Below are 13187 nucleotides of genomic sequence, written 5' to 3' on the forward strand. Positions count from 1 at the left end.
AAGGTCCAGCTAGCCTCATTTCACTTGGAGGGTGTGGCGATTAGGTGATACCAGTCGGCTAAGCAGACTCGACCATTCGAGTCTCGGCAGGACTTTGCGGATGCGATTTTTGCTCGGTTCAGTCCGACTCAGTACAAGAACTTTCAGGCCATGTTGACTAAGCTAACTCAATCAACAACAGTTCGAGCTTATCGGAAGGAGTTCGAGCGGATATGCAACCGAGTCAGTAATTGGTCTGACTCGGTATTGAAGAGTACCTTCATTAGTGGGCTCAGGCCTGACATTTAAGCTGAGGTCAAGGTTTTGAGGCCCACTACTTCTGACGAGGCCTTCTCCTTAGTTGTTTTGATGGAGTCCAAGTTGGATCAGTCGAACCAGATCTACAAGAAGGAAAGAAGAAAGATAGCCCAAGCCCACAGCCCACAGCCCACTAGAGATGACATCTGCCTCAACTCAGCCTGCACCAATAGCTCAGTCTAACCGATAGATTACCACACGCCGCTTTGTACCCAATGACTTGGAGAAGCGCTGAAGAAAAGGCTTGTGTTTTTTACTATGATGACCGATTGACAGGATCATAAATGCAAGCGTTAGCCAGCCCATGTAATGTTCCTAGGAGGACTCTAGGAAGACGAACCCAAATCCACTAATTGGCATGATAAGTTGTATGAGTACAACGACGTGAGAGACTAGTCACCTTGAGGACAAGGTGTCGAATGCATGGTGGATTGTTACGATCCAACCACATGGATTAAATCGACCTCCGATTTATATGAAACTAGAGCCCTTATAACCCTAACTCGCAAGGCTACCTCCACCTAAATTTTTATAATTTTCTTATATCTGGATCGGTCTAGATCTGATTTGTAACACGATCTAGGCCCGATCCAAACTCTCTCTCTCTCACTCTTTCTTCTCACTCTCTCTCTTACTCTCTTTCACTCTTTTTTTATTTTTTTTTCTCTCCTTACCATATAACCATTATTTCTCTTACAGAGAGATCTAGCTTCGGCGAACTCCAACGAACTCTAGTAAATAATTTTTTAATTTATTTTGTATTTCTCTCTCATTTTTTTTTTCATTTCTTCTGCCCTCTTCCTTTTTCTTCTCTTTTCTTCTTCTTCCCATCGTTTTTCTTTCTTTTGTTTAAGGTTTTTTCACTCACTATCTTTCTAATCTCTTCTTCTTTTCAATTTTTCTAAGTTTTTAAAAGTTTTTCTATATTTTTAAATAATATTTAAAATTTTGCGTCTAAATTTTCTTTATATAAATCACTTGAAATGATCAGAAAATATCTAATATTGTCCGATACCATAAAAAATGGATTTAAATCATGATCTGCACAATTATCATTCTAAAGTGTGAAATGATTATGGTATTTAAAGAATATATTGATAATTATGATATTTATGAAGATTTGAACGGCAATATTTATGTAAAATTCAAGAAAAAAATTCCTATTTGTTAATTAGTCATGACTAGAGCTGGACTAAAAAGTTGTAGGTGGTCCCAACGTCACGGCAACGATTGAGGGTCAAAACAAATGGAGGCTATCTTCCTTCTTTCAACCTTATAAAGAAAACAACTTGTAACAGTGAGTCCATGCTACGGATATGGAAAATAGAGGTGATGACCGTAAGATGTTTTCGTCTACATGAGAACAGTGCAAAGACTTGGAAAGATAACAGATCTACTTAAGATTTTAGCTGAGAAATACCTCTCCTGTCTGTCTTCCTTGACTAAGAATATCTCTCTTTCAGTGTGAGCCCTCTAGTTGGTGTCTTCCTTCCCATCCAATCCATTTCCATGAAACAGATAGATATCTAATAATCTAGTGAGAGAAAGAGTATGGGTTGCATGGAAATTTCCACTGCTCAATTACTAACCAAAGAAACATTTCTTTTAGAATGATTTTATCCAATAAGCGTTCAATTAATCTTCATCTATATATATAGGAAGATATAGGGAGTAGCAGTACCAAGTTGCAATATGGCTTCTCTTTTTCTCACATTCTTACCCCACTACCTCCTTCTTTTCCTTCTACTCATTTTCGCAATTGTACTTCCCAGTCGATGCGCAAATGCGACTCAAAAGAAATTCTTGAGCAGTTATCATACCGTGGATGTTCGATCTTTGCTACCAAGCGACGCTTGCTCTTCGTCGAAGGGTCTGAGCATACTTATATTCATATATATCTACTTATATTCTTTGCTGGTTTTCAATCATTGAGACATTCAATATTACTTATAAAACAATTGAATGATGTAGTACATTGTAGACAATAATTAATTAATTTCCTTGTCGCAAGTGGCAACTTGTAGCTAATAATTTTTCTCTATATACGTCCTAAAAAACATGTGACCCAAACCTATTCATGCTTTAAGTGCAAGATAAAGTTTTGACGTATTTGCTAACACAGGATATACTATGAAACAGGAAACCTCGACATAGTTGCAAAATACATTTGAACCCCATATTATAGTCGAAAAGTTGGCTGCATATTGATCCGATCGATTGGGTTGTAAATGGACTTAATTCCACAACCTCAGCTTGAGTTTTTGTTGAATTATTGATAATTAATTTTCTTATAGTTCTCAGAATCAGAATATTATATTGTTTAAATCATTTTCAACTACGTATTAACTGGCGATTAATCTAGATCTATTTCTTTCTCTCTCAATGTACAGCACTTCTTGAAGGATCGGATGAACAAAGATTAAACCTCGTTCACCAGCACGGCCCTTGCTCGCCACTACACCGTAAAAAGAATCTATCCCACGAACAAATTCTCAGCAATGATCAATCTAGAGTGGACTGGCTCCATCATCGGATCTCATCATCTACTTCCAAACAGCAAGATAAATTACTGGAATCTTTAGACTCAGCAAAAATCCCAGCTCGATCTGGCAACTCTCTCAACGTTGGCAACTACATCGTATCCATCGGAATTGGGACCCCAAAACGGGACTTCTCCGTAGTCTTCGACACCGGCAGCGATGTGACGTGGATCCAATGCAAGCCATGCGTCTCTTACTGCTATCCTCAGCAAGAGCCACTCTTCGATCCACTCCAATCTTCTACTTACGCCAATATATCGTGCGGGTCACCGTACTGCTCGCAGTTGAAATCGTATGGCTGCTCCGGTTCGGGGTGCCTTTACTCCGTTCAATACGGCGACGGCTCCTACACCGTTGGATTCTTCGCGCAGGACACGCTCACTCTTACGCCATCGAACGTGATACCGAACTTCCGGTTCGGGTGCGGGGAGAAGAACCGTGGGCTCTTCGGGCGGGCGGCAGGGCTGCTAGGACTTGGTCGTGCGATGACGTCCTTGGTGTCGCAGGCATACCAAATGTACGGTGGGGTGTTCTCATACTGCATCCCGCCGACGGCCAGCTCGATGGGATACTTATCTTTCGGTAGCAGTTCAGCTTCGACTAACGTCAAATATACACCAATGTTGACAAAACCGAACACACCAACTTTCTACTACCTCAATCTGGTTGCAATCAGCGTTGGAGGCCAGCAACTATCGATACCTCCGTCGGTCTTTTCGACCGCCGGGACAATCATAGATTCGGGAACGGTTATCACTAGATTACCGCCGGACGCCTACTCCGCACTCCGGACAGCCTTCAAGCAGAATATGACACGCTACAAGTCGGCGCCGGCAAACTCACTATTAGACACATGCTATGACTTTACAGGTTATAAAAACATCACGATTCCGACGGTGGAGTTGCATTTCGAGGGCAGCGTGACCGCCAAGATGGATGCCTCTGGGATACTATACGCCCTTAGCATCTCGCAGGCTTGCCTAGCATTCGCTGGCAATAGCGATCCGAACAGCATAGCAATATTCGGGAACACGCAACAAAGGACGTTCAATGTGGTGTACGATGTCTCCAAAAAATTGATTGGATTCAGTCCTGGAGGCTGCTAGATGATACGTCAATTGAGTTCTATGTTGTCATACGTAAGTTAAATAAATCAAGTGATTGGGGGTTGAATAGATAATAGAATGTACGGAAGGAGTTGAAAGGAAAATATATATATATATATATATATATATATATTATGTGTTGGTGTTAAATCTTTTGTCTTACTAAAATTATTGTGAAAATTTACTTCCGATTATATACTCCATGTTAATCGGACTCCATGAAAGTTTTACTATTTTAATTCAGCAACTATTCAGCTGTGTTTGTATACTTTATATTCTAACTTAATGTGATTCATATGTTAATCGCTACCTAAATAGGAGTTAAATCGTAGCATTTAAGAAAGGGAAGAACAACCAGCTTTTGTTCATTTGTCTCCTTAACTAGAGAGTAATTATATTGTCATGTATATATAGAAGTTGTATTAATTACATACTGTTCGGAATGCAAATGGGAAGGTTGCATATTGATTGAATGCTAACTATTGTGAATAAATGACTGCACGTTAGCGTTTGTGAAATTGCATCTACTCTTATGTTGAAAGTTTGTTGCCGTCGACGATCACATGACAGCTGGCTATGGTTTCTCCTTTGTTCTGAGTCTTCATTGTTGCTGAAATGATTTCAATCGATAAGCATTAATAGGAGTAATTGTTCCATCAGAACTATGATCATAACAAATCTACAATTGGATATAAATAGTGCGATTTAATTCAAACTAAAATTTCATTTGCAGCACTTTATAGTTATATTCAAATTACAATGTGTCGCAAGTGCTCTAATGGAGAGTACGTACAACTCCTATTTGAGGAGGGGAAAGTGATCGACTGGAGAGGTGCAAGCATGAGTAGCCGTGGTAGTCAGGGACATGGCCAAATTTCGGTGTCGGGTAGCTACATTGTGTAGCCACTACAGTAGGTGTAATCATAGAGGGTAGCCTCATTGGCCTAACATGAGGTCAGCTGAGGGTCATCGGATGGCATATCTCGTTGGAGGAAGTGATACACGAGATGGGCAAAATAAGGGGTTCCTTAGGTGAAAAAAAAATGCAATTAAAAGCGTGGAGGAACTGAACACTCATCGAGAGATTGGACGATGAAGTAGATAGCGACAGATGACGCGTAGACTCCGTCAAACACCTTCGATAAAAGGTAAGGGTAAGAGCAAAGAAAAAAAGATGGTGAAGTATAGAATAAGGGGGAGAGAGAGAGAGAGAGGAGTGCCGTCTTAAATATAGGAGATGATCTCGCTGAAATGATACATGTGGTTCCAGAGTCGTTGCAGTCGAAATGGGAAAGATATGAGGTTAGGCTAGCACGTTGTCATGAACTTAACATTTTTGATCGATTTATTAGTTCGCGCAACACTCTACATTTTTCGTAAGATAAAGTAAGCATCAAAGTAAAAATAGTATAGAAGCAAGAAATGAAAAAGAGTCTTCAATAAGTTAGAGAAATAATATTTCTTTATAAAATTCTTGTTTCTACTTAGATCTATTTTATAAGTAAAGTACTTAGGCATTTATATAGAGGCCAAAAAAAAACTTAGCTACTAAGATTAAACATCTTCTTTAAGATATTTAAAAGGCTAGGAATAGACCAAGGATCCTAAATACTTCATCTAACTAAATAAGGCCACAAGTGAGGCTTTGAGTTTTCCCAAAGTCAACAAAAATGACTACCACTTATCCGTTTAATAATATAGTAGCGGATAAGTATCAGTCTTGCTTATTTACCACAGTGTCCCTTAAGTCTAGTTTCACTATGATATCACTTCAGCCTTTGGACATCCTTGGCACTTCGATTTTAACTAAAATTTCGATAGGGCATCACATTCTTCTCCACCTAATGTGCGACCATCCCAGTCGCAGGCGCACAATTTTTCAACTGCACCTTTATTGTTTCTTGCCATTGGTGCCTAGTCCCTTTTGACATTTGCTGGTATGCACCACACATGGCCATTGCCTTATCCAAGATACTCAATGCTCTAAGATGTGACATTGGCATGATTTTGGAGTAGCTGGGGCTCTAAAACTGATGATGAATTGGAAGTCATCAAGGTTCATCACAGTTATGTCAATTTGCCCTCTCCACGCACCAAGTTTGATTTCAACGTCTTTGACCATGCCTATGATTAAGCAAGCAACTAGAGTTTACCGCTTTCAGGACATGATTGTCCTCATTTTCTAGCTTAAGGCAAAGTTAAGCAACATGAAGTTGTGGGTTGCGCCGATATTGATTATCGCTAGAGTGGCTTCACTATTTATCATCATGTCAATGTACATAAGTCCCTTCTACTTAAGAGGGTTGCTATCCCAGGTCTATCCCAAGATAGCATTGATACGTCGAATGGATCCAACTATCATCTCTTCTCCGCTGTCATCTTCCTCCACAATTTGGACAGCATGCAGTTTTTTTTATTTGGGCAACCGCACGCCCAATGTTTTTCCCTACAAACATAGCAAGAAATCTTTGGGTTTTAGGGCTGAGACGTTGACCCTCAATCACGTCCTTTGAAGGCTTCCTTAGCACCTTCCTCGTGGACTTCTTCACTCCCATTGTCATTGTCAAACATTGACGATTTTAGCTTGGCAACGTGGTCATTTCTTCACTCATACTCAAACAGTTTTCAGCAATGGAGATGGTGACATTAAGGTCATCAACACCTCTAGCCACCAACTCTTTTGACGCCCATGATTGCAATCTATCAAGGAAGAAGCACACACAATCATCTTCCGACATATTTGAGATAAATAACATTAAATGGGTAAACTTCTTAACATAGTTGACAAGAGTTCTACGATGCTTTAGCTTTCGCAAATCTTTCGGGCTAAGAACTTGACGTTTTCGGGATAGAATTATGCATTTAGCTCATGCTTTAACTCCACCTTGAGTCGATATGGCAAAGGCCATTCTAGATCTCCGCTAATGTCAATGCCACCATAGCATGGCATCATTAGTAAAGTACATGGATGTAGTTTGACCCTTCTCGCCCTTATCTTCAAGTCGCAAAATCTTAAGGTATCGTTCCATGCTCTAAAGGAAGTTCTCAATCTCCTTTGCATTGCGTATCTCTGAACCCTCACGGCTCCAAGATACGCGGCCTAGGTGTGCTCTTCGTGACATCACAATCATGTGCGACAACCCTCTTAAGAAGACTTACTCTCAACTTGAGATTGTCGACCTCTTCGTTTTTCAATTGAAGCTCTTCATAGGTAGTTGTCTTCACAACTTTCTCATTATTTCGTCGATCAAGATCTACCTTAAACTTGTGAAATTGAGATTTGAAAGCAACTGTTGCAACTTGGACGCTTTCTTTCATCGCTCACATGTTTTCTTCGAAGCCAATATTGAGATTCTCCAACAACTCTAATTGATTGTCGAGGTGCCCAAAGCAGCCCTCAAGTGTAGACATGAGATTCTCTACAAGTACAAACCCCCTTAGAGGCTCCTTGCTTTTGTGTTATTTAGGGTGCTTCTTCTCGAGCACATCGTTGATGATGGTAGCTTCGGAAGAATACATTACAACAACACTTTAGAAGATGGCTCTAATACCACTTGTCACAGATTTAATTTTTTTTATATCAATTTGCTAGTTCGTGCGGCGCTCTACCTTCTTTGCAAGATAAAATCTCGAAATAAAAATAGTGTAGAAGCAAGAAAAAGGAAAAAGACTTTAATAAGTTAGAGAAGACAATCTTTATTTGTAAAATTCTCACTTCTATTTTAATTCTCTCTCTTTAGATCTCTTTTACAAGTAAAGTGCTTATGCATTTATATAGAGGTGAAAGAAAACTTAGCTACTAAGATTCCTAAATATCTTCTCTAAGATATTTAGAAGGCTAGGGATAAGACCAAGGGACCTAAATATCTCATCTAACTAGATAAAGCCACAAGTGAGGCTTTGATTTTCCCTAAAGTCAACAAAAACATCTACCACTTATCATTTTAACAATATAGCAGCGGATAAGTATTAGTCTTGCCTATTTACTATAGTGTCTCTCGAGTCTAGCTTCATTGTGACGTCGTTTCAGCCTTTAGACATTTTTGGCACTTTAGTTAGACCAAAATTTCGATAAACAAAAACAGCTACCACTTATTAATTTAACAATATATCAGCAGAAAAATAATAGTCTTGCCTATTTACTATAGTGTCCCTCGAGTCTAGCTTCGCTGTGACATTGCTTTGGCCCTTATACATCTTTGGCACTTCAGTTTCAGCCAAAATTTCAATGGGGCATCACAATTGGTATTATTATTATTATTATTATTATTATTATTATTATTATCATCTTAGTGTTATATCTCAAGTGCAACTAGGGCTGTCAAAGTAAATAAGCAGTTTAAGCTCGATTTTCCTCCACTCAATATAAATGAGCAAAGCCTAAGCCAAATTTTGGGCTCAAAGTGAATTTCTTGGTGAATCTAAGCTTGAGCCGAGCTATCATAATTATTATTAAAATTATTGGACTCTTACATTATCAAGTCCCATTATATTCTTAAAATATCATAATTATCATTAAAAATTATTAGACTCTTAAGTGATATGATAAAAAGACCATTTTACCTTTATATAAATCACTTGAAATGGTCATAAAATATCTAATATTGTCCAATATCATAATAAAAATGGATTTAAATCATGATTCGCATAATTATCATTCTAAATTGTGAAATGATTATGGTATTTAAAAAATATGCTGAAAATTATGATATTTGAGAAGATTTCAACGACAATATTTACGTAAAAATTCAAGAGAAAAATATCCTATGTATTTGTTAGTCATGACTAGAGTTTGATTAAAAAGTTGTAAGTCCTTCCGCCACTACAACAATTGAGGATCAAAACAATTGGAGACTTCTGTCCATCTAGGGGTACAAAATTAAAAATAGATCAGATACAAGTTGGAAAACCTTGTCCCACTCAAATACATATATGGACATTGTTCAATTTTTGTAAAAAAAAATAGCATATGGATAAAGATCCGAGTCATATAGATTTTATCAGATACATACACATATGGATATTGGATATCTGTTTACCCGCTAAATTCTACATCATGAGCGGTCGAATATATTAACGAAATTAGTGAACCTCTATGTTGGATCTGTTAAAAGGAGGTGGTAGAAAACTAAAGATAATAAGATTGTTCTTTTGATACTTAACACAAGATTAAGTGGATAAAAACTTTAAACTTTTTTAATTTACTTACTTGCCATTACATAAGATAAGAACACATATATAATGATTTATATAACTCTTAGTTATACTACATAACTCTTAGTTATCCTATATAATTTTTTGATTACCAACATCTAAAGAACTCAAAAGTTTACTATAATTCAAAATCGTAGAGAAGGCTAAGAGTTAAAGAATAAATATTAAATTATTTGTAAATTCTATACTGGTCAATTAATCAAATTGACTAGTCAAATAAGCTAGCTTAACACACTAACAGGGTATGGATTTGCTTCGTAGTCTTCTTCTCCTCGAGCTCACAGATCTTTTGCATCTAGAGTATGTGCTCCATGATGAGCTCATACTCACACTTCTCATACTAGTTGTAGTATGGAATCGGAACCCTAGCTTTTGCAATCTCCACTTGCGTCACTATCATCAACTTCGACGATCCAAGCTTCACCTCCTCCTCCGCCATTACGATGTTCTCTCTCTCCTGTCTTCTTGTTCATCTTCTCTATCTTCTCTTGATTAGTTTCCTTTTCAACTTGATGGGGATTAGCTATTATGGTAAGTGGTTTTCTATCTAGCCTAAGATGGGCTTTCGTTGACATTTTTAAGGCCCAACCCATTGGAAAATCCATTTTGGAGTGATGAATGGCTAACAAGTCGCCACATGTAATAATACAATGACTGTTGTGGCTTTTATCTAACACGTTATTAAATTAACATAATTTAGCATATTGAAATGGATAGAATTAATTAAGAAAAGGTGGAATAATTAAGAAATTTCAAACACATTACTGTTTAAGATTCAGTCCATATAGCTAGAATATAGTTTTAAATTTTCTGTCCATCCAACATTTATATATGGATAAAAATATAATAGGCTGAGCAGATCCGTTTTCATCCCAATATCCACCCTATAAAACAGAAGAACTCATAAGAGAGAGTACGGATTTGGAAGATAGAGGTACTGTTACCTAATAAGAAGTTTAGGTCTACATGAGAAAGACTGCAGAGACTTGGAAAGATTACAAACTAACCAGTCGCCATCCTCCCGCTTTCTCTCTCTAATAATCTAGAGAGAGAGAGAGAGAGAGAGAGAGAGAGAGAGATTGGAATCTTCCCCTCAAAGATTGACCAAAGAAACATATATCTTTTAGAATGATTTTATCCAATAAGCCCCCAATCTTCGTTTAAATCCATATCTTTAACATTCTAAAATTTGAAATGATTTTATGGTCTTTAAATCTGATATTTGAGAAGATTTCAACGGCAATATTTATGTAAAATTTCAAGAAAGGTAATGTCTATTTGTTAATTAGTCAAGAGGTAGACCAAAAAGTTTGGGTCATTAAAAAGAAAATGTTGTAGTCTCATACTTTTCAGCTGAGATATATTTTATAAGCCTAAGGAGTGAATTTAATTTAAATTGATAGAGTTTTATAATTTGTAAGTAAAGATAGGTATAATAAGATTTGATCTTTATGTTTTTTAGTTTTAATATCATATTAATTTACTAATTACTCTAAAAATTTAAACCCTTAGATAACGATAATTTTTATATTTTATATGCTAATAATATAAATTTTGAGATGTCATAGAGGTAACAAGTTTTGGTCTACATGACAAGACTGCGAAAACTTTGGAAAGATAGCATGCATCCTCCCTCAACCTAATGTGTGAACGCCTTCTTTCCGTTAACTCTCTAACTCTCTCTCTCTCTCTCTCTCTCTCTCTCTCTCTCTCTCTCTCTCTCTCTCTCACACACACACACACACACACATAAAGACACGGGACCTCTTTTTGGTCTCTCCTACCTAAATAATCCCATCTCCATGAAAAATATAGATATCTAACAATTCACAGAGAGAAAGAGTGTGGGTTGTTCGGAAACTTCCACTACTCAAAGACTAACAAAAGAAACATATCTTTTTAAATGATTTTATTCAATAAGCCTTCAATGTTTATACATATATATAAGAAGATATAGAGAGGTGGTAGCAGCACCAAGTTACAATATGACTTCTCTTTTGCCTACATCCTTCTCTCATGACTACCTTCTTCTTCTTCTTCTATTATTACTCATTTTCGTATTTGTACTTCCCAGTCAAAGCACAGATGCGACACAAAAAGAGTTCTTGAGTAGTCATCATACCGTCGAAGTTCGATCTTTGCTACCGAGTGATACTTGCTCATCGTCGAAAGGTTTGAGCATACATATACTGTATTTCAGACGTTGAGATATCCAATTCTTCACTTAAAACAATTGTATGGTGCAGTATATCGTATAGAACGATTTTCCTTGTCGCAGTGTCATTTTTTAGCTGATAATGTTATTTTCTTTCTTTCGCCCTATAAACTGCATACTTTATATAAGTGCAAGATGAAGTTTTGACGTATTTATTAACACAGGCTGTATATACTACAAAATGTTATATTGGTTAAATCTTTTTCAAGTACGTAATAATTTGGTTCTAAATCTATATCATTTCTTTTCTCTGTCAATATACAGTACTTCTTGAAGGATCTGATGAACAAAGATTAAACCTCGTTCACCAGCACGGCCCTTGCTCGCCACTGCACCATAAAAAGAATCTATCCCACAAACAAATCCTCATCAATGATCAATCTAGAGTGGACTGGATCCATCGTCAGATCTCATCATCTACTTTCAAACAGCAAGGTAAATTACAGGATTCTTTAGCCTCAGCAACAATCCCAGCTCGATCTGGCAGCTCTCTCAATGTTGGCAACTACATTGTATCCATCGGAATTGGGACCCCAAGACGGGACTTCTCCGTAGTCTTCGACACCGGCAGCGATGTGACATGGATCCAATGCAAGCCATGCGTCGATTATTGCCACCCTCAGGAAGACCAACTCTTCGATCCACTCCAATCTTCTACTTACGCCAATATATCGTGCGGGTCACCGTACTGCTCGCAGCTATCCTCAGACGGCTGCTCCGCCTCGGGATGCCTTTACTCCGTGCGGTACGGCGACGGCTCCTACACCGTTGGGTTCTTCGCACAGGACACGCTCACTCTTACGCCGTCTAACGTGGTACCAAACTTCCGGTTCGGGTGCGGGGAAAATAACAAGGGGCTCTTCGGGGGAACGGCAGGGCTGCTAGGCCTTGGTGGTGATACGACGTCTCTGGTGTCGCAGGCGTACCAAAAGTTCGGGGGCGTTTTCTCATACTGCATCCCACCGACGATCAGCTCGACAGGATACTTAGCGTTCGGAAGCAGTTCAACGACAACTAATGTCAAATATACACCAATGCTGACAGACCCGGACACACCAACTTTTTATTTTCTCAATCTGGTTGCAATCAGCGTAGGAGGCCAGAATCTACCGATACCTCCGGCGGTCTTTTCGACCGCCGGGACAATCATAGATTCGGGGACGGTTATCACTAGATTACCGCCGGACGCCTACTCCGCACTCCGGTCGGCGTTCCGGCAAAAGATGTCTGGCTACAAGTCGGCACCGGCAATGGAACTATTCGACACATGCTATGACTTTACAGGTTATAACAACATCACGATTCCGCCAGTGGCATTGCAATTCGACGGCGGCGTGACCGTCAAGTTGGATTTGTCGGGGATACTGTACTTCCCGAGCATGTCGCAGTCGCAAGCTTGCCTGGCATTCGCTGGTAATAACGATTCGAACAGCATTGCAATCCTTGGGAACACGCAACAAAGGACGTTCAATGTAGTGTATGATATCTCAAGAGAAGTGATTGGGTTCAGTCCTGGAGGTTGTTAGAAGATACGTACATTGAGTTCTATGTTGTCATACGTAGTTAATCGAATCAAGTGACCGAGGGTTGAATGGATACTAATATGAATGGAAGGAGTTAAAAAGGAAAATTTCGTGAAATTTTACTTTCTATTATATTCTCCATATAACAGGACTAAAGTGCATGAAAGCTTTGCCATTTTATTTCGGCAACTATTCAACTGTGTAACCATCAAACGACTGGGGGTTGAATAGATCTCTCTCTAGAATAAGACAAACATGCTTTGATGCCAATTAATTAAAATGTGAATTCAAT

At 38.4% G+C, this 13187-nt stretch overlaps 2 protein-coding genes across 2 annotated transcripts; both read left to right on the forward strand.

Moving 5' to 3' along the window:
- Positions 1 to 1960: 1960 nt before the first annotated feature.
- On the forward strand, positions 1961 to 4209 carry LOC140788171 (aspartyl protease family protein At5g10770-like). Its single transcript, XM_073137321.1, has 2 exons — positions 1961 to 2167; positions 2688 to 4209. The coding sequence occupies exons 1-2, from the start codon at positions 1990 to 1992 to the stop codon at positions 3941 to 3943; spliced, it is 1434 nt and encodes a 477-aa protein (XP_072993422.1). The 5' UTR covers positions 1961 to 1989; the 3' UTR covers positions 3944 to 4209.
- A 5460-nt stretch (positions 4210 to 9669) lies between these two features.
- Positions 9670 to 12898, forward strand: LOC140789133 (aspartyl protease family protein At5g10770-like). Its single transcript, XM_073138741.1, has 2 exons — positions 9670 to 9688; positions 11637 to 12898. Exons 1-2 carry the CDS (start codon positions 9670 to 9672, stop codon positions 12896 to 12898), a joined length of 1281 nt encoding a protein of 426 aa, XP_072994842.1.
- Positions 12899 to 13187: the final 289 nt, after the last annotated feature.

This window comes from Typha latifolia, chromosome 5 (assembly GCF_019914945.1).
Source record: "Typha latifolia isolate L0001 chromosome 5, TyphaL0001v2, whole genome shotgun sequence".
NCBI classification, from domain to species: domain Eukaryota; kingdom Viridiplantae; phylum Streptophyta; class Magnoliopsida; order Poales; family Typhaceae; genus Typha; species Typha latifolia.